The sequence below is a fragment of the Anoplophora glabripennis genome, unplaced genomic scaffold, assembly GCF_000390285.2.
Source record: "Anoplophora glabripennis isolate ALB-LARVAE unplaced genomic scaffold, Agla_2.0 scaffold114, whole genome shotgun sequence".
NCBI lineage: Eukaryota > Metazoa > Arthropoda > Insecta > Coleoptera > Cerambycidae > Anoplophora > Anoplophora glabripennis.
In genome coordinates, this window is record NW_019416319.1 from 1,049,024 (window position 1) to 1,076,433 (window position 27,410).

Genomic DNA, 27,410 nt, shown 5'->3' on the forward strand with positions numbered 1-27,410 from the left:
ACCTTGATGCAAGAATTCAAAGTTCTTGGGGCATGAAAATCCTTCTCCAATTCACTATGGTGATGATGATTGATTTTTTGTCTCAATGACGTAGCCGTAAACCAGGATTTCGTCACCCGTTATGTTTCATCTTCATTGGATTATTCAAGAAATTGCCGATAAACGTCCACACGATTTTATTTCTGTTGTTAGATCATCAAAAGAGGAATAAATATTGCTGCAACTCGATGCATGTTCAATTTTCAGTCAAAATTTCATGGCATGACCCAATTGAGATGCTAACCTCTTCTGCAATTTCTCTGACAGTCAATCAGCGATTTTCACGTACCATATCTTTGACAATCTGGATCATCTTCAATTGACTGAGGACTTTTAAATCGTGAATACCATTCGTAACATTGCGTACGACCCAGAGCATCATCTCCGTAAGTTTGTTTCAAAAGTTTCTGTGAAAGTTTTCCCGTTTCGCGCAAAATTTTACGTTGCATCGGTGCTCCAAAAAATCACACATAAAAAAAATCGTCACTAACACTTAAACAAATTACAGTCAAATAACGATATCACGGAAACTAAATGAGATATCAACAATCCAAGAACATGTGGTTACAGAGTAGGTTAAGAGCAACGCAATGCTGCATATCACTAAATATCACCATTAGCGCGTAGTTCAAAAAGCTCGGTTATTTTCTGAGCAGACCTCGTATATACGAATATTATTTAAAGTGGGACATTCTAATTAGATACAGAACGTATTGAGAACAGCACTCACGTACAAATCCCGCTAACGCAATAAGGGATAATTTGATGTGGAAAATACAAGATGTAATGATTCTGACAGCCTCTGTTGTGTATTTGTTTAGGCTCAAAACAGATAATCCTGAATTTATCATGTTATTATTCACAATAGATTAAGCATTATCACTTCACCTTCCAAATCAGCAAGTATTGATTAATTTATCAAAACCTGATGACACTACGGCATAATACGTGTTAGTCAATTAAAATGAAAATCACAAACAATTTGACAACAAAAAACACAGAATTATTGGATAACAATAAAATTAAGCATATTTTGATGGTATGAAAATTCTTTCTTATGCTAGGGTCACACTAACGTCTAATGCCGTTAATTATCGCACGATCTTGCATTAAACGTAGGTGTAACCACGACTTAACGTCATAATTTATCATCGGCATTATTAATAACGTTAGATGTTAGGCGATAATGCTGGGGCAAACTAACGCCTAATGCCGTTAATTATCGCACGATCTTGCATTAAACGTAGGTGTAACCACGACTTAGCGCCCAAATTTATCATCGTCATTATTAATGGCGTTAGACGTTAGGCGATAATGCTGGGCCACACTAACGCCTAATGCCGTTAATTATTGCACGATCTTGCATTAAACGTAGGTGTAACCACGACTTAACGTCCTAATTTATCATCGGCATTATTAATAACGTTAGATGTTAGGCGATAATGCTGGGGCAAACTAACGCCTAATGCCGTTAATTATCGCACGATCTTGCATTAAACGTAGTTGTAACCACGACTTAGCGCCCAAATTTATCATCGTCATTATTAATGGCGTTAGACGTTAGGCGATAATGCTGGGCCACACTAACGCCTAATGCCGTTAATTATTGCACGATCTTGCATTAAACGTAGGTGTAACCACGACTTAACGTCCTAATTTATCATCGGCATTATTAATAACGTTAGATGTTAGGCGATAATGCTGGAGCACACTAACGCCTAATGCCGTTAATTATCGCACGATCTTGCATTAAACGTAGGTGTAACCACGACTTAGCGCCCAAATTTATCATCGTCATTATTAAGGGTGTTAGACGTTAGGCGATAATGCTGGGCCACACTAACGCCTAATGCCGTTAATTATCGCACGATCTTGCATTAAACGTAGGTGTAACCACAAATTAACGCCCTAATTTATCATCGGCATTATTAATAACGTTAGACGTTAGGCGATAATGCTGGGGCATACTATCGCCTAATGCCGTTAATTATCGAATGATCTTGCATTAAACGTAGGTGTAACCACGACTTAACGTCCTAATTTATCATCGGCATTATTAATAACGTTAGACGTTAGGCGATGATGCTGGGACACACTAACGCCTAATGCCGTTAATTATCGCACGATCTTGCATTAAACGTAGGTGTAACCACAAATTAACGCCCTAATTTATCATCGGCATTATTAATAACGTTAGACGTTAGGCGATAATGCTGGGGCATACTAACGCCTAATGCCGTTAATTATCGAACGATCTTGCATTAAACGTAGGTGTAACCACGACTTAACGTCCTAATTTATCATCGGCATTATTAATAACGTTAGACGTTAGGCGATGATGCTGGGACACACTAACGCCTAATGCCGTTAATTATCGCACGATCTTGCATTAAACGTAGGTGTAATCATGACTTAGCCGCTAATTTATCATCGTCATTATTAATGGCGTTAGACGTTAGGCGATAATACGAGTGTCGGTCATTTTTGGCATATCAAAGCGACTTGCGCGTCATTTATCGCATTGATGTGGCTACACTAGCACTGTCTATTGCAATGCATTAAAGCTTCGAGCATGGTTGCATAAAAATGGAGTGATCTAACAAAAAAATAATATTGTTTTTAAAAGTGTTTCAAACAGATTCTAGACAAAAAAGCATAAAATAATAATTGCCGATCATATAATACAACTGTAAAGCGGCCTCAATTTCCATGATGAAATTATTTTATCAAACAACGCATTATTTGTTGAATAGACATCAAACACAAGTGTAGCTATTCAGTTTAACCGCGTAATTTAGGTAATATATTATTTTTAACGCAATAATCATCGCGATAATGGACGTTACACGTTAACGTAAGTGTGACCCCAGCTTTAGTAAAAGACATTATAATTTCAATTGATTATATCAGGATCTAATAAATGTATGAAAATTATCTTAACAAAATAATTTTTGATTAGTTAGAAATTGAGATTCCTTGATAACCTGTTTTTCTCTTTTTCTTATGGCAAGAAGATATTTTCAATATATGATATTTAAGTTTGTTTTTGTGTTTTAGAGTTGACATCCTATCCCACCCATTTTGTACTTAGGTATGAGACTTTATACCTTATTTTTACTAACACACTAGGGGATAATTCTCATTCCATGCTAAGCTTGAAGAAAATGTCAATGAAAAAGTGATGGCAATGAATAAAAATAATGTCTTGAAATATTTGTACAAAGGTTGCGATTTCTGAGTAAAATTGGAAAATATGTATATGATGTCCCAAAAATAAGAGCCAATATAATAATAAAACACAGAGTGGGAATTAATTAGTGCCAGTTTTTAGTATTTAATCTAACAAAAAAGCTATAACATTTTGCAACCAATATAATTTTTCACGCTAGATTGTGAAAATTTGCATTTTCCAACAGGCAAAAAAATTTTCACATATTCTTTATGTTTATGTTTCTTCACCTATGAAAAATAATGTTCCTCCCATTTTTTTTCATTTTTAAGTCAATATAAAATGTCTAACGAATAATAAAAAACCTGGACCTAATTTAGGGTAAAAATTTAGTAAACAAATTTTTCCGATGTGTTTCCTAAATGGAAAATATTAGACCATAATACCAATTTTGTTAACACTTAGGACAAAACATCCAAAAATGTTTAATGTTGTCGCTAAATGTCATTAATTTGAGTTTGGTTTCTCTAGAAATGAAATAAATTGAACTGCTTATATAGATTATATATAAATTTCTACAATAGGTTTTCTTATGCATTACTAACAAAAACTTAACTTAAACCTAATCTAACTTTGTGTTATATATTACATAAAAGACTCTTAACCTAACCTAATTGTATACTGAAATCTATTTCTATATGTAAAGTTATGTTAGGTCAGGTTAATCCTCAAAGGTCACACTATTTTGTCAACTTTGAACCTTTCTGTCTTCTTTATTTGTTGACGAAAATATGACGTATTTATATCAAAACTGGAGTAAAATTTTCTGAGAAATCAATTGATGTAATTAGGTTTGAAAAAAATAATAATTTGTTAATATTGAAAATAAAACATTTTTTGAAAAATTACTTTTTTTAAATTCATATTTTCAACGGATTTTGAAGTTCAAAGTCTATATTTATAAGAAAAAATACCCCATATTTATAAAATGATATAAGCGATTTTTTCGCTATCTCGAATATATGCATTTTTTGAAGTCATCATTTTTGCCTCCTATTCTTTAAATGTTAATTTTGCACTTTTTTGTATAAAAATATTAATTTACATGTTTTAATTAAACCATTAATGAAAAAATATATATTTGACAAATTATTAACAATAACTAAATAAAAAATGTTCTGGTTCTAGTCTATTCGAAACATAAAATGAGGTAAAAAAATCGGAAATTTTCATTTCAATTGACTTTATTTATAGATTATAAGATATAAATTCAGCCACACTTTTGCCCACACTAAAGTCACACTAGTGCGAATTCGCACCGATCGGACTTTTCAGACTGTCTAGTTTGATCGGCAATTAACAGACTGAGGCCAGCTGTGATACGGCGCGACTGTTTGGGCTATAGAAGGAATTAACGTTGGTGCGAATTCGCACTAGTGTGATCTTTGAGGGTTAAGAATTCCTTTTATATAAATATAAGGCATTCTAACCTTACTTTATATATGTCTTATATCATACAGACGCCACCCGCCTTTATCTAGAGATTTATGAAGTTCAGTAAAGTTTTTCTTTATACGACTTAAAAACTTAATCTAATCTAACCTAACTTTAAGTAGAAATACACTGAGATAATGTAGGTAAATTATGTTGGTCCTAGGTCTTGAAAATTATTTATTTTCTGTGTTGCTGATCAAAATAAACACTTAGTTTATAAAAGTATTATTCATGTGTACATTATTTATTACGATCGTTTCGGGTTTTATCTCATCTTCAGACAACAGCATGGGATAAAACCCGAAACTATCGTTATAAATAATGTATAAATGAATAATAGTTTTATAAACTAAGTGTTTATTTTGAGCAGAAACCCAGAAAACAAATAATTTTCAAGAATTAATTATATGGTCACTTTATTTAAGTTGATCCTTTTTTTATATAAAACGTGGTATTTTTGTAGCAGACATATTGTAGAATCGTATGTATAGGTTCTCAGTAGGAGAAATCGATCTATTATGAATCAAATAAAATGTTTCAGACAAATCCTAAGTAATTTTACAAAGTTAATTTTGGCACAAATGTTTTTCTCCCGCGGAATTATTAAATTTTGTTTATTGACATTTTTTCCGTAGGGTGCTTATTTCTCGTGATATTTTAAAGTTTCAGGTTAAAAAATGACCCTTTATATCAAGTTAAAGAAATCATTCAAATGGTTTACAAGTTATTTAAGATCCGTTGCCGATAGGTCACCCTCAAGCTGCTATATCTTCGCAGGGGGTCAAAATTGACCTCTAATTTATTCATTATGTTTTGAACAAGAAACATTCTGTATAATAATTGCCTATCTTATTAATCCATGACTTTTTTTATTGAACTTTTCACTTTCTCCCACTAAAAACCAATTAAGTTGACCTCATGACACACCTACAACGTAACTTACTACGTATATGCGTAGAAGAGACATTCTTAACAGGAAAATTTTTCCGATAAAGCAGTCGGTTAATCCTCGATTAATCTTAACCTAGAGGGGGAACTAGAACATAAGATTTAATGATATAATGTGAAAGACGAACTAATTAATGATGAAACAGTCGTGTACCGTGAAGTGACTTGATATAGATAATAATAGTTAATAACGCGAAAACGAATAAAGAAATAGTATCCAGTCATTGTGAAGAAATGATAGGTGGTCTACTATTATTGGAAGGAGTTAATTAAAAATTAGTGGTAATTATTTATTGATTTAAAAATACCCCTTTTTGTATTTGGATAGTTCTATTTAGGTATTTTGTATTTTACTAACTCTGACAATTGTTACAGGATATCCATCAGTTGTAAAGAATTTGAGTAAGATGCCCAACACTCAACAGAAGGCTTTGAGGAAAGTTAGCATCAATGAAGATATAGGTCACGATAACCTGGGCTTTGAAAATCATCATTTTCGGAAAATCTCTTCGATTTCCCATGGTACCCCCGAAGAAAGAATCAGGAAAAAAAATATCATACATGAATCGAACGGTCCGAATAGTTCATCGAATTTAAATGGTAAGTTAAAATTATAATGATAATGAGTTTGTTTGTACATCACACAAAACAGTAGGTAGTGAGTTAATATTATACTAGCATTTGGCCAAATTTTCCTTAGTTTAAAAGATTTGAAATATAAATTAGATATTCAATTCAGGCATCTACATTATCTGTCAAACGCCGATTTATTTGTAAATTTTCTGTCAAATATTATAGCTGTTTTACATTGACAATTTATTCAATAAATTGACGAAGTTCTTCATCAATTAATTCACGAATTTATTGCAAAACAGTGTGGTTTTACACTGCTACAGACTTTGTCAAGTTTTTTGACGTATAAATCAGTTCCACCAATGAATCAAAGAAGCAAATAAATTTCAAAAATGTCACCTTTCCACTCATAATTGTAGTGATACAACAGTGGTACCGTTCTGACACATATTATATAAATATTAGTTTTTGTAAATAACAAATCAGTAAAAACAATGCAAAACTAGTACGACGCCAGACAATTATTTACATATTCCAATAACATAACCTCATTACTGATCTGAGGCTGGAAATCTGTTGGGTTGGTACTTCCGAACTTCACGAAGAAATTGACGAAAATTAGAACATGCTTTAATTCGTCAAGAACTTGATGAATAAATTGATGAAGTTATTTGACAACTGATTTGGTGCATTACACTTGTCCAATTTCTTGATTAAGCGACTTCATCAATTAATTGATCAATAAATTGTCAATGTAAAACAGCTTTTAGACAGGTTTACGTTTTACAATAATTATTATTCACACAAGAATATTTGACGATGTAGTCAAAGTGTCGTCATAAAAAGGTACATTGGTGGCTATTAATACGTCCTTTATATCTAATGATTAATATTTATTCAGTAGTACCAGTTATATTTATATTATTATTTGCCATAGACTTTATAGTTCACTACTAGCAATATAAATTAGATTAATTAATAGATCCCTGACTTTGGAAACCGACATTAAGAAAACGTAGGGGCAAAAAAAAAATTAAATTTGGACCATATCTAGCCTCACTATTACTCTATTGTGTGCTAAAATTTCAGTTAGTTTGGTTATCCCATATTTTAGTTATTAATGAAAATCACGGTTTTTTGCCTATAAAATTGATACTTCTCACTTTAACTCGTCGTAGTTTTGTTGTTAATTTGTAAAAAAATTCCAAATTTTTACTGACGATAAGTAGAACTATTATCTTTAGGTCATTTGTCTCAAGAGCTCCTCTTTTTTTATGTTTATGCAAAACAGAAGGGAGTGCTATCTCCGTAAATATTGCATTTCTAAAAAAAATTAAAAAACTGACTCAAGTAGTAAATAATTGTAAATAACAAACTGAAAAAATTTGTTACAATAATACAGTTATAAAGGCTATACTGTATATCCTGCATCGGACCGTGAACGTAATTGACCATTCCGACCCTGTTTTTAAGAATATCATATTTATAAGGGAACGATAATATCAAAAAATAAGTGGCAAATTTAAGTGTTATTTTACTTTTTTACTGCCAATGAAAATCTAGAAAATTAGTTATTTTATGTTGTAGGTAATTAAATTACCTACAATTTAAAGTATCTAAAGTCATATTTCACCAATTTGTTAACTGTAAAATCAAGATCAAACGCGGCAAAATCAGTTTTCGAAAATTGCGCATTATTATTGCAAAAAGTGATGGATGTTCATGAAATTTATGGAACAGACGATCAATCCAATTACCGACATGTGTGCCAAAGGTCGATTCAATTGACCGTGAAATTGTTGCTCCAGGTATTTGTTAATTAATTAATTGTTAATATAGTAGTTGCAGGTTCTCATTGATCCAAAGAAAAAGAAAAATTTCAGGAAGTTGCCCTTTACAACTAACTAAGTAGGACGTGCAAAACACAGTTATCAACAAATTGTCCCAGGGTCAGGCAAAGGCCGCTCGGGAACTCGCTCTTTTTGCATTAAATTAAGCTTATTTTTACAGTAATTTTAAATAAAAGGAAATCACCTGTGACTCTTTGTTCCCAATATAGCTTTTTTGTAACGTTAATTTATTGTTAATCAACTATTGGACGTATCGAACCGGGATTTTACAGAAAATTAAAGAAAGGGTTAAACTTTTATTCCCAAAAAGTTTTATATTGACAGTTGATGTAATAAACGCGCTAACAGCAGTAGTAAAATTAACGTTAATGGCGGTTTGAACATGGAAGGAGCGCGGGGTTCGCGCATGCACATTAACGTTGCCCTCGTCGCGCGCGAGATTTTTTACTTGAACGTTTCAAATTCGGTTCAAGCACAAAACGGTGAGCAATTATGATATATTCAGTACTTTTAGTTTTGAATGTCATTTGAGGATTTACACAAAAGTAGACACCTGCCTTTTTTTCGCGGGAATTACTTATTAATTCTTTGTATAAATATTTTCCAATCTTCAGTCTGTAGAAGGAACAAAAAAACTAGCACCACTACAAGTAAATACTTTCAAATAATAAGCAAAGTTTTACTAACTTTGTAATCTTGTTACAGACAACAGAGATTCGAAAATTCACAAAGTGTCAGTAACAAATTCAGTATTTTCAAGGACGGATACTATTAAGGAAGAAGATGAAGATGGCGACAAGTAAGTTGAAATTATACCATCATATTAATAGTTACATCATGATGATTTGTACTAGACCTAGCTGACATCATTTTTATTAATATTTTTTTACTTTGCCAGGGGTTGGTTCTACAACTTTTGCCTCAAATGCCACACCAAAGATGACGTACCTTCGTGGGAGCCAAACTTCTGGCCCAAATTATGTCCCCATCCGTACTTCCTCAGATACCGCAAGTTTTCCAGGATCGTTTCTCTAACCCTAATATGCGTACTGGCTTATATCATACTCTACGCCATCGTCGGCGATATTGCTGCACCCCCAGATGGCATGTTGTACCAGCTGATTTTGCTGACAATTTGCTCATATTTTGGGGGTTGGTTGATGAGCCTGACCACTTTTCCTCCGCTGGTCGGGATGTTGTTTACTGGCATGCTTCTTCAAAACGTCAACATAGTGGATATTGACGAAGATTTTGCTGAGATTAAAAGCGAAGTCGGGTATTAATTTGCTTTTTATTATTACTTTAAAGGGATCATTGCAATAAATCAATATTAATATTGGTAGATCATATTATCAAGATTTATTGCAGAGAATAAAAAATCAGACTTGAATATGAGGTGTTAAAGGAATATCTCTTTATCTCTCACAATGCGTTCTAAATGACATGTTATTTAAGTTAATTTAATCCATGTTTCTTCCTTTTTTGTAATGAACCAGAGCTATATCTCATTAGATTATTAGAATTTGGAAGATGTCAGTTTGGTGAACAAAAATAGCAGTGCAATGGTCAGCAGTATACCCAGATTTTAATCCTGTTGAGTTATTTAAAAGTCACTAAAACTTTAACAGAATAATTTTGCTTCTTTTTTCTTTATTAATCATATATCTTGGTAAGATTCCTTTTTTTGGCAAAAACTGATATTAATGTTTTCGATGAGGAACTCCTAATGAAATAAAGATAAATTGATATTTCATTATTTGGGTTAGAAAACTTTGAGTCTATTATTTCCGGAACTGATAAAAGGATTAAACATAGGATTAAAATTATTTAATCTATATCTTAATTATTTGGTACTATAAATTTTTGTACAATACAGCTACTAATATCAAATTAACAGATTGTGGTTACATTACAAGTATAATTATTTCAATTTTTGTATAGAGTGCCCGTATTTTTAGGCTGCACCAACAGGGTCTCGGTTATCTTAAGAGATATAAGATCGGTCATCGGTTATTATGACATTATTAGTATTAGCCTACCACCTTTTTTTATGGGGCCATATAAGATTTCTGCATTTTCCTGATTAAGATATGAAATGTTTTGCCTCTTTTTTTTGTCAAAACATCATAGAAATGCTTTGGAAATAAATCATATAACAATTACTTTTTACAACTCAGTTAAATTTTAATTCACAATATCAAGATTTAGATAACAAAAATGCAATTGACCTTTGACATTGCTGTTGAGAACAGAACTGTCAAAATTTCGTATAACACAGCCACACACAAAAAAAAGTTGGGTATACTTTTTATGCGACATATATTTTTCGTAGTAATTTGGCCTCCTGAACACGAATCTGGGGTCAGAATTGGCCCATCACGTCACAATTTTTTCCTAACCTCAAAAAACTTGTGAAAAATAGTGAAAATTGATGAAAATTTACTGGGAAAATTTGGAAAAAAATTTATTTCCACATCAAATAGTACATTTTTATGTAAAAGACTCTGCTGAATTCAAATCCACTGTCAGAATTGAGCTAGAACGTGTGGTTTTTTTTCTAACCTCAAAAAACCGAGCAGGAATCGCTATTTTCAAATTCTGAGCGGATTTTGACCAGATTTTGTATAAAGGGGTTTTTTGGGTCGCTGATTACGAATATGAATTCACATTGTAAAAATTCAAGATGGCTGATCCAATATGGCGGGTGTACTTTTTTGAAATCCACCGATTTCAGTAAAATTTGGCATCATAAGGATTGCTGGTTGATCTCACCTTCATTAATCACACATCTGGAGCCAGATTTTCATAAATCAAGGTAAAATTTGTAGGCAGAGTCATAATTTTAGGCCGAGTAGGCGGCATTTTTTCGGCAAAGTCACATTTTTAGATTGAAGGCATAAGCAGATGCAGTGATGTGCTGTGTGGCAGTAATGTGTCCTTTTCCTTGAACTTTAAAATTATTAAGAAATAAAAGCATCTAAATGCCATAGGAAAACTGCATAGTAGTTAAAAAAATCTGATTGGAAAACCATAAGCCCATGCACGACTAAATAAATGAAAGAATAAAGTAGAAACTTTTTTGTCTTGTCCCATGGAAACAAGCACATCACACTACACATCATTACATGTGTAGAGTCCTTAAGTCATTTTTTTAAGCGAAGTCACATTTTTAGACGGAGTGGAATCTTTTACCTTGATTTATGAAAATCTGGCTCCAGATGTGTGATTAATGAAGGTGAGATCAACCAGCAATCCTTATGATGCCAAATTTTACTGAAATCGGTGGATTTCAAAAAAGTACACCCGCCATATTGGATCAGCCATCTTGAATTTTAACAATGTGAATTCATATTCGTAATCAGCGACCCAAAAAACACCTTTATACAAAATCTGGTCAAAATCCGCTCAGAATTTGAAAATAGCGATTCCTGCTCGGTTTTTTGAGGTTAGAAAGAAAAACCACACGTTCTAGCTCAATTCTTACAGCGGATTTGAATTCAGTAGAGTCTTTTACATAAAAATGTACTATTTGATGTGGAAATAAAATTTTTTCCAAATTTTCCCAGTAAATTTTCATCAATTTTCACTATTTTTCACAAGTTTTTTGAGGTTAGGAAAAAATTGTGACGTGATGGGCCAATTCTGACCCTAGATTCGTGTTCAGGAGGCCAACTTACTACGAAAAATATATATCGCATAAAAAGTATACCCAACTTTTTTTTTTGTGTGTGGCTATGTAATCATTGGATGTTTTGTTTTCAAAGCACGCTTCGTTAAAATGGATAATTTGTAATTTGGACGTAAATAAAAAATAAATCACATCATGTTATGACATTTCAAAAAGTGTTTCTGGACACATATTGATAGGAATTTTCTTATAGATTTTTTATGTAGACCACTAAAGTTTGACAGAGCATATCATTAACGTCCTATACATTCGATAAAACCGAAAGTTTTTTAGTAAACAAATTAGATGCGTCATCGTTTATTTAAATTACTAAAGGGGTAATTGCGAAAAATTTTAAAAATAAAGTAGGCGGATGTCATAATAAATGAATTGTTAATTAACATATTAATAAATTAACACTTTCTGTCAATCAATAATTAGTACCAATTGATTAATTTATTATCAGAATAATTATAGCAAATAATATTTATACCAATGACGAATATGTCGACATGCTCCAAGTGTCTTTCGAATCCAGAAAAAATAACAACGCTGCAGTAAGATTGTACCACCAAAGATATCCAAACCAACCGATTCCTCATAGACAAACATTGGCTTCGGTGGACAGAAGGCTTCGCGAAACTGGTAAAATTCAGCCCAATGAATATACTTTTCACCGATGAAGCAAATTTTCCTAGAGTAGGTACATTAAACCTTCATAAAGTTCATTCATGGTTGGAAGAAAATACTCATGAAATATTTGTTTCAAGATGTTAACATAATTTCAGTTTAAACGTTTGGATGGGAATTGTAGGAGCGGCCGAGTATCTTAGATTTTTGAACGAAAATCTTCCAACATTACTTGAGGATGTACCCCTCGCTATACGTCAGGTGATGTGGTATATGCACGATGGGGCGCCTGCACATAGTACACTTGCCGTTAGAGAATGGTTAAATTTAACCTAACGCCTATGGATTCCTTTTTATGGGGACACATAAAAAGTATTGTTTATGCCACTCCTGTTGCTTCCTACGCTTAAGAATATTTCAGGCAGCAGATGACCTTCGCAATAACCAAGAATTGTTTGTGCGAGTGCGTTATAACTTCAACAGACGTATTAGGTAGGTTATGCTTGCAGCAAAATGGAAATTATTTCGAGAATATTCTTTAAATTTAATTTTGCATTTCTTGTTTTTCGTTTGTATTAAATTTTATTTCAGATGAATAACTTTACCTAATACATGTCCCATAGTCATATTTTTCATCAACTAATAGCAAATTATTCTTAATGTTATTATTAAATAACGAGCTTATTGTCAGAAAGTGTCAATTTATTAATATGATAAATAACAATTTATTTGTTATGACATTCGCTTAGTTTGTTTTTACAAATTTTCGCAATTACCCCTTTGGTGAACGATGACGCATCTAACTTTTTTACTAGAAAACTATCGGTTTTCTCGAAAAATTACAGGTGGTAAAAAAGTTGCACAATAAATCAGCCCTCCCAATAAATATTTTTAAATAAATAATTTGCTTCATATTAGAAATTTCTAATAAAATATTGCAATGGGGCTGACTGTTTCACTGCTTTATAAAATATGAAAATAATCGAAAAAAAATTGAAAAGTTGTCTCTTTATTAGTAGGATGCTCATACCAAGTTTTGTGTCTCTAGCATTCCCCATGTTAAAAAAAAAAAATAAAATGTGAATTTCAATCCCCTCCTTTAAGAGGATATATCGCCTCAGGAGTGCAACTTTCATATAAGTTATTTTTACTTCAATTCTCTTATTTTTGGCTCTACATTCACTGGTACCATTTTTGCTACTTCATTTAAAAACACCCTGTATAACAAAATTGAAGCTTGTTTTACAATTTTTTATCTTTCACAGCCACCTTGCACTAGTGATTATCCTTACCCGAGCAGGGTTAGATGTAGACCCTGTGGNTGGTACAAGCACAAGACAAGTGTCCAAACAACTGCAAGTGGAATGTAGCTCATGAAAATCTTTTATACCCTTTTTACCATCAATCCGTGCAAGAATTGAATGACCCTGATTTACCTAACCGCGTGGATTTTTGTCAATGGTACATTAATATTTCCAGGCATGACTTAAATTTCCTAATGAATATACTTTTCACCGATAAAGTAAATTTTCCTAGAGTAGGTGCAGTAAACCTTCATAAGGTTCATTCACGGTTGGAAGAAAATAGTCATGAAATATCTGTTTCAAGATGTTAACATAATTTCAGTTTAAACGTTTGGATGGGAATTGTAGGAAATACTGTAGTAGGTTCTTTTATTCTTCCACACGGGCTCGGAGCGGCCGAGTATCTTAGATTTTTTAACGAAAATCTTCCAACATTACTTGAGGATGTACCCCTCGCTACACGTCAGGTGATGTGATATATGCACGATGGGGCACACAGTACACTTGCCGTTAGGGAATGGTTAAATTTAACCTAACGCCTATGGATTTCTTTTTTGGGGACACATAAAAAGTATTGTTTATGCAACTCCTGTTGCTTCCTTAGAAGAACTACGCTTAAGAATATTTCAGGCAGCAGATAACCTTCGTAATAACCAAGAACTGTTTGTGCGAGTGCGTTATAACTTCAACAGACGTATTAGGTTATGCTTGCAGCAAAATGGAAATTATTGTTTTTCGTTTGTATTAAATTTTATTTCAGATGAATAACTTTACCTAATACATGTCCCATAGTCATATTTTTCATTAACTAATGGCAAATTATTCTTAATGTTATTATTAAATTACGAGCTTATTGTCAGAAAGTGTCAATTTATTAATATGATAAATAATAATTTATGTGTTATGACATTGGCTTACTTTGTTTTTACAAATTTTCGCAATTACCCCTTTAGTGAACGATGACGCATCTAACTTTTTTACTAGAAAACTATCGGTTTTCTCAAAAAATTACAGGAGGTAAAAAAGTTGCGCAATAAATCAGCCTTCCCAAAAAATATTTTTAAATAAATAATTTGCTTCATATTAGAAATTTCTAATAAAATATTGCAATGGGGTTGACTGTTTCACTCCTTTATAAAATACGTCAATGATCGAAAAAAATTTGAAAAGTTGTCTCTTTATTAGTAGGATGCTCATACTAAGTTTTGTGTCTCTAGCATTCCTCATGTTAAAGAAAAAAATTAAAATGTGAATTTCAATCCCCTCCTTTAAGAGGATATATCGCCGCAGGAGTGCAACTTTCATATAAGTTATTTTTACTTCAATTCTCTTATTTTTTGGCTCTACATTCACTGGTACCATTTTTGCTACTTCATTTAAAAACACCCTGTATAACAAAATTGAAGCTTGTTTTACAATTTTTTATTTTTTACAGCCACCTTGCACTAGTGATTATCCTTACCCGAGCAGGGTTAGATGTAGACCCTGTGGCTTTAAAAAGACTGACCATCCCTGTGCTTAAGTTGTCCCTGATACCATTTACCGTGGAAATGTGTTCCATAATGGTTTTATCGAAATTTTTCCTAGATCTATCGTGGACCTACGCACTACTTCTAGGTAAGAATTGTTTATTCGATGAACAATTATTATACTTGCATTATTTTTACAATTAGATATTAGATATTAGATATTCCACTAAAATACCAATATATCATTTCTCTCACACAGTCAATTTGTAAAGTTAAAGTAGAATCAACAGATTCTTAAAAAATAATGGAACTTTCCTTATCCCATTTTTCATTTACGTATCTATTTTTCATGATACGGGCCGTCAAAATTACAATTTAAAGAAGATTGCTTGTTCACACCTTTTGTGTAATTTTGGGCAAAATAGTCGTTTAGCGAACGGAGGAAAGGGGAGCAGTAGTTCCCATTGACCCCCAACTCTTTCCAGCGCATGCTTATGAATAATGGTTCATCAGGTACCTAGTGTTGTTTCTTTGGGTATGTTGTTCTTTTGTTTTAGACAATGACCTTTGCATTCTACAAAGAATTCAGTATTTTGAAATATTGACTTTAATGGGGACAAGGTCTTTGTTGAATCGTAATCCCAATTCACTTAATCTACCTTGAGAATATTGAATAGCTTTAAGATTTTAAGTTAACTTAATTCCAGTTCAAACAAGAGAGAAATAATAAATGAATGTTGAAATTAATAATTTATACCAGATATGTTAAACAAATAAAAATGTAAATTAGAAGGATACTATTGATTGATACTATCCGCGAACATTTAGTCCGTTAAGTTTTTAACAACAGAAGGTGGATCAATATCAAAACTTTTACAAAATCTTGTATACCAAAACCTAAATTAAAATTTTGCAAGTGCTAAAAATAGAGTAAGGAAGTTTCTGATTTAAAAATCGAACTTTGAATTACAACCGAGGGATACAATAGGTATTACGACCCCCCCCCCCTTTCCTCTGTTGAGGATTTTTTTACCAAAACTACACAAAAGATGTGTCTTCATAAAGTACAAGTCAGTGTAAAATTTCATCTGAATATTTTTGAAAACAACGGAGTTATTAATAAAAATCTCTTTTTTAATTGCAATTTTGACACTTTTTATATTCGAAATGAAGCACCTAAATAAGAAATGGTATAAGGAAAGTCAAATTTTTTTCTGCCAAACAATTCGTTATTTGTAACACTCTGTATTATTTGTAATGACATTCTTGCCAAGTATGTGTATCTACATCTTTTTTGAAAATATTTTCATTTGATTACAGATTGTGATTTGTTTATATTTAAAGAGATACACACTTCATATTTCATATATTTTCCTTGATAAAATTCTTTAATTCATATCTGACAATTAGCATATCGTTCTTGTAATCCCAGACCAAAGTTCTACAATAAAATGTTACGCATTTTTATTTTTTTATTGGCATTTAACTAGCCAACAAAATCAATCACATCGGCTTCACTATTAATCTCCGCTGTAAGATTAAAAGGTAATTTGCAACCTCAGTATCTAACATCTGATTTGATACACATCTTTTTGGGATTAAGGATAATTTATATTTTCTACGCAATATGTCTCGTCATAAAGCAGTAGTAAATTAATATTTTCTGTCAATATTCATAACTTAAACCATTTACCAATAAACTGTTAACAATAAATTGGGCCATATATTTATCAAATATGGAGATATCAACTTTAGGAATAAAGACACTAATGTAATAATAATAACAATTAGAATATAATAATAAACACATAATTGCAGTACTAAAATTAATACAATTTTATAGATTTAATAATATACAATTTACCTAATCTGTAATATACATAATAATATATGTATCGAAATAAAAACGAAACAGAGCCATTTTCAGGATATGCGTCAAGATTGTAGAAAAACGCTCAGACCCGTCGATTTTAGATTAAAGGGAGACATTCTTTGCTGGTATTTTTGACTCCGCCACTTTCACCCCCAAGCAAGGGTAAGCGTCACTCCAAAATATTTAAATGACATTGGGGGTTGAGTAATATTTCTTTTGAAAGCTCTTACAATTCTCTTTACAACAGACTTTAAATTTTATAATTACAACCAATACTTTGAAAAATATTTACATTTCAAAATTTAAATTATGTTTAGTTGCTTACTTACTACTTATTTGATTAAATGTTCAAACTGATGACCGCCCGCTTCCATACAAGAATAAAGATTTTGTTCGAAACGTTCACGCACATTCCGAAGCATTTCCGAAGTTATTCGACGGCATATACTTTGACGCAAATCTTCCAGCGACGCTGAAAAAGAAATCAAGGGGTGATAAATCCGGTAATCGCGGAATTCCGTAGAAAACGTAGGTCCAAATATTGACGGACAATTAACGCATAATGCAGAGAAGCACCGTCCTGTTGAAAAATCAAATGATCTTCATCATACTCTAGAACATTTTCAATAATATCAGTAATGTCAGGGTCAATAGCATTTTCCAGTAATTGCAAATACATTTGTCCAGTCAAATTACCAGGTAGAAAAAAAGGACCCACCAACCGGTCACCGAAAATTCCAGCCCATACATTTAATTATTCCGGTTGCTGTGGTATGCACCTCGTGAAAAACTCTTGGGTTTGAATCGGACCAATAGCGGCAATTTTGACGATTTACCCTCCCGTTCAAGAAAAAACTACATTCATCAGAAAAACAGATGTTCAAAAGGAACTGTGGATCGTTCCTTGTTCGCTCACTCATTAATCCGCAAAATTGCAAACGGCGATCATAATCATCCTCATGAAGTTCCTGGACTAAATGTATTTTGTATAGATGGAATTTATTCTTCTTCAAAATGGTTTGTATGCTAGATCGATTGATAACAGATACAGATGCTAGCTGCCTCGTACTTAATATAGGATCAAGATGAACTTGCCCCAAAACTGCAACTTCACTAGCCTCATTAACTATAGGTTTTTCAATTTCTCGTTTTTTATTGGATACGTTCCCTGTCTCTTGAAATTATTTTACTAACTCTAGAACATACTTCCTCCTGACATGTCGCTCTTGATATTGTTCATTAAATAGCTGAGCTGTTCTATTCGCACATTTATTGTTCATAAAGTAAAGCGAAATGACATCTACCCTTTCCGGAATGGAATAAACCATAGTGTAATTTTCAAAAACACAATTAAATAAACTACCAAACAACGCTTGCAAATAATACTAGAAAATACTTTGGAATCCACTAATTTTACGATCATTTTGTGTGTATAGTGTATAAGTGATAACAAATCACCAAAAGTCAATGTAACGCAAGAAATACTAAATTTATACCATTGGCGTACTTAACTCGAAAGACTGATATTTTGACCGTAACTAATTGTTTGTACATAAGTTTCACCTTTAAAATCAAAATTCTTAATAAGTATTGGGAGGAATTATAAAATTTAAAGTCTGTTGTAAAGAGAAAAAAGAAATATTACAAATGAAATATTACTCAACCCCCAATGCCATTTAAATATTTTGGGGTGATGCTTACACTTGCTTGGGGGTGAAAGTGTCAGAGTAAAAAATACCAGCAAATAATGTCCCCCTTTAAACTAAAATCGACGGCGACGGGTCTGAGCGTTTTTCTACAATCTTGACGCAGTTCCTGAAAATGGCTCCGTTTCGTTTTCATTTGGCCACCCTGTGTACCTAATAATAGCAATCATATAACTATATTTTATACAATGTTAGAAAGGTCAAATATGCCAATATATTTAGACTAATTTCTTGGTAAGTTTATTGAGTCGAAAGTTGGTAAATGTAAAACAGGATTAAAATATTTAAAATGTATATAAAATTAATACTATACAGGGTTGAAAATTGAGACCTTTCATGTATAAAATTTCTTTCTTTCTCGTGTATCAATAGCTCTTCAAACGGGGAGAGAAAAATTTAGTTTTATTTTTTCTCCTCAAATATTGAGTTAAATTAGGTACACTTTTCCTATATTCGAAAAGGCATTAATTTATTGATCTTTCCTTTCGGTTGCAAGGGGTAGAAGTGACCACCATTATAAGCAATTTCTTGTGTAACTTTTTTATCGCCAATTCGCTCATTCCAAGTTTTGTACAGAGCCTTTATAAATGATTACAAGTCTGCTGACCGTAGCTTAGACAACCAACACTGCAGAATTGGCACTCCCAAATAAATCCCTAAATTTTTAGCTTAATTAATATTAATGATTCGTTTATAGTGAACAACGACAAACCATTGAGCAATAAATTACTTTTAGGCATGAGCGGAGGGAGGTTATTTTAAATGAAAGATTACGTTTAATTTACAAGGTATCCACTTCTTAATTTTTTGTACTTATCTATTTACACCTTGAACAATTGGGTATGTTTCTGGAAAAAATATAATTTATGACGTCATTAGTCGTTTCTATCAAATCCCAAAGATAATACTTTCCATTGAAAATGGAGCTTACCTCATCCCATTTAACACCACGTGTCCCAAATTTTATTTAAATTTTTTGTATCCTCGCAATAGGCCCATACTGTCGAGTATAATAATAACAATAATAATTAAGCTCTTGCAATCAGAAGTCAGTCAAGGATTGATATGAAGTTATTTGTACAACAAAAAAGTCTCTATCTTTACAAAATGTAGATAAAGAAAAAACAAACGACAGCTTTACTGAGGTTTTATTTAAAAAAAAATATCCTATACCTGTACCATTTAGTATTGTCTACGGTCCATGTCAGACTATCAATTTTTCGTCAAATTTATTTGATCAAAATAGTTTGAAAACGTCATCATTGATTATACAGGGTATGAAATATGTACGTTCTTTGAAAAGGATGTTAGAAGGCACGAGAAAATTAATCAACAATATTAACTATAAATGTAAGCCAACTCTGTGCATCTTGTGCACATGCGTTGTGTTTTGCAGTGTTACTTAGTTGGCGTATAAAACAAACAGTACCGTATGACGTGTACTACGGGAACAATTATTACACCCCTATCATGGACAAAGAGTGCAGGCATTAAATCATTTTGTTGTTACAACGGCTTTGATAAAATCGTGAAACTAGCCAAAAATTTTTTGTTAATGTTTCCCTATATTCTAAGTAAATGGAAGGTGGGTACAAAACAAAGTACTCCAGACATAAACTTATAGCTTTTAAGTTCGTTCTTAGAACAACTTTTATGTACAGTTTTTATTTATTTATATTCTTAATGGTTAGTTTTAATATGACATCAAATTCAATCAAATCAACAAATTTGATGGAAATTTAATAATCAAAGTTCATGCACAGCGTTGTATTTACATACTAGACCTCATACATAAACTTTTAGTGTATGGAATCCTTTACCCTATTTATGTTCGGCTGACGAAATGTTCGTTATTCATAATAAAATTAAACCTTCAAATACAAATTAATTAAAATACGGTTGTAATTTAAATTACAATTTAATATTACTGTCGCTTTATTATTTACTCTATATTAACAGGGTTGCTTCTTGTAAAGGTGGAATTTTGCCGGCACATCTCCGTTTATTAATGGAGGAATATTCAAAATATGATTATTTAATAATTTCTTCTTATTACAGGTTCCATAATAGCCGCCGTTTCCCCGGCAGTGGTGGTGCCGTGCCTTATGAGACTTCGCGAAAAGAGCTACGGCGTTGCCAAAGGTATCCCCACCTTAATCATCGCCGTTGCCAGCATAGACGATGCCGCTTCTGTGGCTGTTTTCGGGGTGATTAAGAGCATACTTTTCTCCGATGCTTCATTTGCTACCAACATCATTTTCGGATTGTTGTCAATTGCAGGAGGTAATTCCTTTTTTTAAAGTATATACTATACCTTACATCACTGTATTCATAAGAGAAAGCTTTATCATCACGCTGTATATTCTTACACGACACAGTATTCACAACACCTGCCATACATCTTAATAGATTTTTTTTAATAATAAAAATATCTGAAAATAAGGTTGATCCACCCCATAGGCACAAATCATACCTAAACCTAGACTCGATACACCATAGTATATAGGGTGTTGCTGAAATAAGTGCGTTCCTTGAAAAGGGTATGTGTATTCTAACTCATTATAAGATTTCAGTGAAATAATAACACATAGTAAGAAATATTTCGGGTAATATAGTATCCAATTCATTAGTATATAAAATAAACGGTATCAGGCCCAAAATAGATTCTTGAGGAACTTCTATAAGAACTCCGAGATAAAAATTTTATTTAATCCACCGTGGTTATCACTATGATCAGCTAGAAGGTAAAATACGTTTTACTCGTATTAGAAACAAAGGAGTATCATCAGATCGAGCTATTTTTTAAATTCTTTAATGTTTGTGTATTTTTAATAGTTCTTCTTCGATGAAAGGAATACTATTAACAAGGTATACCTTTTTTAAGAAGAAAACTTGCGGGAAAAGATTTTTCCAAACCAAAGTGACCTACACAGTATCACAAAAAAGTTTAGGCAATTTATATGTGTCTTAATGGTCACTTGTGGTGCTAGCTAGAAGATTGAATGAAATCGTCGATAGACTCGAATTTCTCCCAAAAAAAAAAACCCTGATACGAAATATCACGAAATTATCTCGAAGTAGTCGGAAGATGTTAAAGAAACTGTCACTTGTTTGTTCAACTTTCACACCCTGTAGGTTCATTATTATCAATTTTTGAACTAAGGCAAGTTAAATTGACTATATCTGGTGGAGCGTTGTACAGACTCTTTAGAGACACCTTGTATAATTTTGTTCATTCAAAATGTTATCACTCAACGGTATAATCAAACCGACGAATTTTATTTGTAATACTCATTGGAGCATCTATGAAGTAACTATTAAAAGTTAGCAATAAGATGAATGAAGCAATTAGAATACCTATGACTGAATATGTTTACTTTAATAACTATTAATTATTTCTACAACGTTCTCAATATTTATTTTCGTTAATCTAAGAAATAGAAAAAAAATATGTTACGAAAACTTTTTGACGGTCACTATACAGGGTGATTCAGTCATAATGCCATTAATTGTAAGAGCAGATAGAGAAAAATGAGTATAATACGATGGCGTGATTAAAAAAAAATTTAAATGCATATTTAAGCTGAAAAAAAATATTTTCAAATCATTATTTAACCCCCTTTTCAGGCTGTTACTGACCGGCTGACGTCACAATATTATGCACGGCTACGATATGAACCTATGAACAACGCGCCCTAGATGCAACGTTGCCATATTTATATATTTTCGCTCATATAAAGACAATAAATAAACGGTTTTGCTCACGTCAGCCAATAATAATTTAAAATGCTATAAATTATTTTTTATTTATGCAATCAACATATTAAATTGTTATTGTTGCCCAGCAAGAACCTCGAGGTCTGAGCATGCCTTGCCAAAAATCAGTTTTTATTAGCATCATAATTTTAATATTTTAACAACATTTGCTGTAAGCCCGAAGGGGAAGGTTTTCAAACAATTCTACTAAAAATTAGTAACGCGGCCCATTCAGATGTTCAGGTAGAAAATGCGGCCCAATTAAACGATCGCCATTGACATTGACACCGAATCTCCTCTGAAAGCTATACCACCGACGAGTAGTGTGCGGGTAGTAGTGTGTTTCATCTGACCAAATGTGACTATTATGGCTGCAAAGAAATTAGCTGTTTCACTTTAAATAAGATTTAATATTGAAGTTACAAAACCCCAAAAGTTCAAATAATTTAAATTTCATTTCATAACCATTTCAATTTCGTTACAGAAATAATGTCATAAAAAACCAACACTCACTAGATAAATTATAAAGAGAGGATAAATTGTATGCAGTATTTAAATATTGACTGCAATTAGAAGAGAGACTTGTATATTCCATAAAAAAACAATGGGACGGAGACAAATAAACAACTCGGTACGTCGTGTTTCCGACCTAGGGTAACCTGTGGTTCAGTAACCTTTTAACCCAGTTTTAATTTGCACACGTGCACCATATAGTCCAGGAGCCAGATGTGCAAACAACTTATTCTTAAATATTTGACCTCTTGAATCCAAAGAAACTTGGTCGCAAAGCCTGAAAGTGGTCAGTTTAATTGTTATCAACAAATTAAATGTTTAAATGGCTGTAAAAAGTTTATTTTTATAGCTAGTACAATTTATTCGCTAATAGTTACGTTTTCTCATAACAAATATGTATTTTTTTGGAAATTAAAAAAAATTAACTTTAACCAAAGTTATTGCAAATTTAGTGCAAATTTCTTACATTTTCCGTCTCCGTGCGCACTAATTTTACCATATCTGGTTCTAAGTTCCATTTATTTATTAATTTATTTAATAATTAATGGCATCTTAGAAAGTTGTGAAATTTCAACGAAAATGCCGGTTTTAATTGTTTATAAGGTTTTTTTTATTATTCAACTTCGACGAAAAGCCAAAAAAGTTACCGGATATTGTTCTTTGCATTCTAACAATCAAGCAAGGCATGAAATCATTGTTAGGATGCGAGGAACAATAACCGGTAACTTTTTTGGCTTTTCATAAAAATTGAATAACAAAAAAAGTTTTATAAACCAATAAAGCCAACATTTTCGTTGAAATTCCACAACTTTCTAAGCTGCCATTAATTTTTAAATAAATTAATTAATCAATGGAACTTACCTATCTTGTAAAATAAAGTTTAAGTTTTAAAATGAGATGTGCGTCTCAATCCGTCCAATTGAACCAGAGATATGGTAAAATTGGTGCGCGCAGAGACGGAAAATGTAATATATTTGCACTAAATTTGCAATAACTTTGGTTAAAGTTAATCTTTTTTTAATTTTCAAAAAAATATATGTTTGTTGTGAGAAAACGTAATAATTAACAGATAAAAAATTGTACTAGCTATAAAAATAAACTTTTTACAGCCATTTAAACATTCAATTTGTTAACAACAATTAAACTGACCACTTTCAGGCTTTGCCACCAAGTTTTTTGGTTTCGAGAAGTCAAAATACTTAAAAATAAGTTATTTGCAGCCGTGGAATTCTGTTTGGCTACGGAAACCTATCTGGCCCCTAGCCCCTAGACTAATACGAGTGTAGTAGCAAAAAGTTGTCGGTCTTTTATCAAAGGAAAATCGTATCAACAAATTTAATTTAAAATCTAAAATACCGGCTGTTTTCGTAGTAGCTGTAGTCGCCCAGGTGCATCGAGTGTACGAAGTGGTCGGTTATATGTCAAATACTAACCTGGCGAGCTTGAACCTGAACTTGGCAACGCTGTTCCTTTAGCCGACAACTGTTCGTGACATTACGTTACAAAATTTTCCGAGCATCCGGGCATCGGCAGGGCAGCCCTCGTAGCGGGAGTTATGGGTTGATTTCCTTCATTTTTAAAAGTCGAGTAAAAAATTTTTTTTTCCGATTTTCTGTCTTTATTAAGCCTTCCGAATACGTGGTTAAAATTAATGACATTATGACTGAATCACCCTGTATAACGAGGATCCTCTTTTTCATTTCAGGAATCGCTTTCGGAGTGGCATGGGGCGTGATATGTAACTACTTCCCGGAAAGGCACGATCCCTTCATGGCCCCCTTGAGGATCCTCCTCCTACTAGCCGGCGGAACTGCATCAGTTCTGGGCAGCGAACTCATAGGCTACGGCGGCGCCGGACCCCTCGCTTGCGTCACAGCAGCCTTCGTGGCCATAGCGTTCTGGTCCAGGCAGAACTGGGAGGTGGACGAGAACCCCGCGGCGACGGCCTTTGAAATCTTCTGGCTCGTGATCCAGCCCATCCTGTTCGGCATCACCGGCTCCAGGATCAAGTTCAACGAGCTGGACATGAGTGTGGTGGGAGCGAGTGTGGGTATTATAGTAGCCTCCGTGTGTTTGAAAATTCTGTCTACGGTGTTAGCAGGTTTTGGGTGCAACTTGAACTTGAAAGAGAAGGTGTTCGTTTCCATACCTTGGATGTGTAAAGCTATCGTTCAGGTAAGAAAATAAATACTTCTGTCAACTTCAAAGTAAAGAGTTTGGTATCTAATTTTTGCCTAAATATATTGTTTTCGTAGTATTTTAAGGTATTGAATACGATGTCATTAGTAAAATTTACCTATGATCTCTATATTTCCGTCAGTTCATGAATACTGTAATAAATTGTAAATATACTTTCGTGAGTAGTTCTCTTTTCGTCAAGCTTCTTTTGGTCTTAACTGAGTGTATTCTCAAAGCACCTATTCCTAATATTATGCAGATTAAGACTGCAATTCCAAAACTATATGGGTCTGCTCTTGCTGAATACAGTGAAATTACTATGATCATGACCTCTCTTAAAGTCGTCGGTCCCGTTGCATCGTGGTTCGTTCTGGGCTCAGCTGATCACGGTCTTTTACAAAATCAGTCGAATTTGGCAATTGCACACAATCCTGCTCGCGCTCTCCTTTAAATAGTTGCGGTATTGTTTTAGTAGTTAAAAAAAATAGTTCTATGGAAGAGGAAGCTCGTCTCGATCACATCGCGTTCTCCTAAGATTCTTTGCAAAAGGTCGAAGGAGCAAGCGATGTGAGCGAGACGAGCTCGGGAATGTCTAGTGCGAATGCATCACTACATATTATAAAACAAAGTCCTCCGCCGCGTCTGTCTGTCTGTCTGTTCGCGATAAACTCAAAAACTACTGCACCGATTTTCATGTTGTTTTCACCAATGGATAGAGTGGTTCTCGAGGAAGGTTTTAGTATATAATTTGTTAAGTTTTTGTATACATTAACGATATTTGTTGGAGGTGTCGGAAAAAAATAAGCCGTCTGGGAGCTTTCAACGAAAACGCTGCCTAAACCCTTTGAGATATAACAAAATAATGTATGGTGGAATTGTGTATCTTATATAGGTCTACAGAAAAGTCCGCGATGGCATATGTCTATCTCTTAAGGATAACATACTATATCCATTTTAATACTTTAAAAAATGGGCAATTATAAAGCGGTAATTGGAAAGCTATTTACACAAATACGGTATTAATCCTTATCATTTTAAATACGTTAGTTGGCTTGAGCATTTCATGAAGATTATTTTTTCCCTTTACACCATGCAAATTAAATGAATACCTTAGGAGATATAGCAAAATCAAAATAATGCGCAACGAAATTAATTTCGTGTCGCCGTGATTCGACCGGGCCGCGCGGGCGCCCCGTGACCCCGCGCCTCGCGTCCGAGCCGGGGGGGTCCGAAAGTTTATGTAGTGTATCAATGTATGGTGGAATTGTGTATCTTATATATGCCTACAGAAAAGTCCGCGATGGCATATGTCTATATGTTAAAGATAACATACTACCTATATCCATTTTAATACTTTAAAAAATTGGCAATTATAAAGCGGTAATGTAAAAGCTATTTACACAAATACGGTATTAATCCTTATCATTTTAAATAAGTTAGAGGCTTTAAGCATTTCATGCACATTATTTTACTCTTTTACACCATATAATTTAAATGAATATCTTAGGAGTAATCGCAAAAAAATTACGGACGCGAGAATAAAATTCAAGCGCCTCGCTTCGCTTGATGCGATCGCCGACCCTCCCCCCGCACCGTCTTGCCTACTGTTTAGCTAATAAGCCGAACGATAACGCGCGCGTGATCCTTTAATAAACTGACTTGGAGCGAATGGAGGTGACGACTGACGACTGTGTTTTCTTTCTGGGTGTTGTTGGAAAGTTATAATTGCGTTCGATATTTTAAGGTCACATTTTTGTTTTGTATTTGTTGTCTTTAGGTAGTCGGAACATACATAGATACTTGCAAACATACTTTTATTTCATTGAGTTTTAATAATTTGTTTGTTTTTTTCTTATTGTGAATCATTTAAAACTTCATAGTCGCATTTTTGTTTCGTGTTTGTTTTCTTTAGGTAGTTAGATACCTAACTACTTACTTATTAATTAAAATTGATAGTCCTGAACATAGGTACTTTAATTTAATTCGTTTTGTTTTCACATTGTTGGTAGTTACCTATATTGTTTTAAATTTAAAGGTTTTGCATTTTTTAATTATTTTAAAATTAATATTAGGGTCGCATTAGATGAAAGATGATTGATTTTTTGTTTGTTACGATTTAACTCAAAAACTACTCAACCAATTTTACCGAAAGCTACATCTCCTGGGAGTAACATAGGCTATTTTATATTTGCCCGTGCGAAGCCGCGGCGGGTTGCTAGTACATTATAAAACATTGGAAGG

The 27,410-nt window shown here is 33.0% G+C and overlaps 1 protein-coding gene across 1 annotated transcript in view; it reads left to right on the forward strand.

The window, feature by feature from the left end:
* Positions 1-5,801: 5,801 nt before the first annotated feature.
* LOC108903211 (sodium/hydrogen exchanger 9B1) overlaps positions 5,802-27,410 on the forward strand; it is a 28,492-nt gene continuing 6,883 nt past the window's right edge. Inside the window, exons 1-7 of the mRNA XM_018705310.1 lie at positions 5,802-5,932; positions 6,026-6,250; positions 8,779-8,872; positions 8,972-9,349; positions 15,110-15,291; positions 20,781-21,005; positions 24,697-25,166. Coding sequence (XP_018560826.1) covers positions 6,058-6,250; positions 8,779-8,872; positions 8,972-9,349; positions 15,110-15,291; positions 20,781-21,005; positions 24,697-25,166 — 1,542 coding nt within the window. The 5' untranslated portion in view covers positions 5,802-5,932; positions 6,026-6,057. The remainder of the gene's footprint in view (positions 5,933-6,025; positions 6,251-8,778; positions 8,873-8,971; positions 9,350-15,109; positions 15,292-20,780; positions 21,006-24,696; positions 25,167-27,410) is intronic.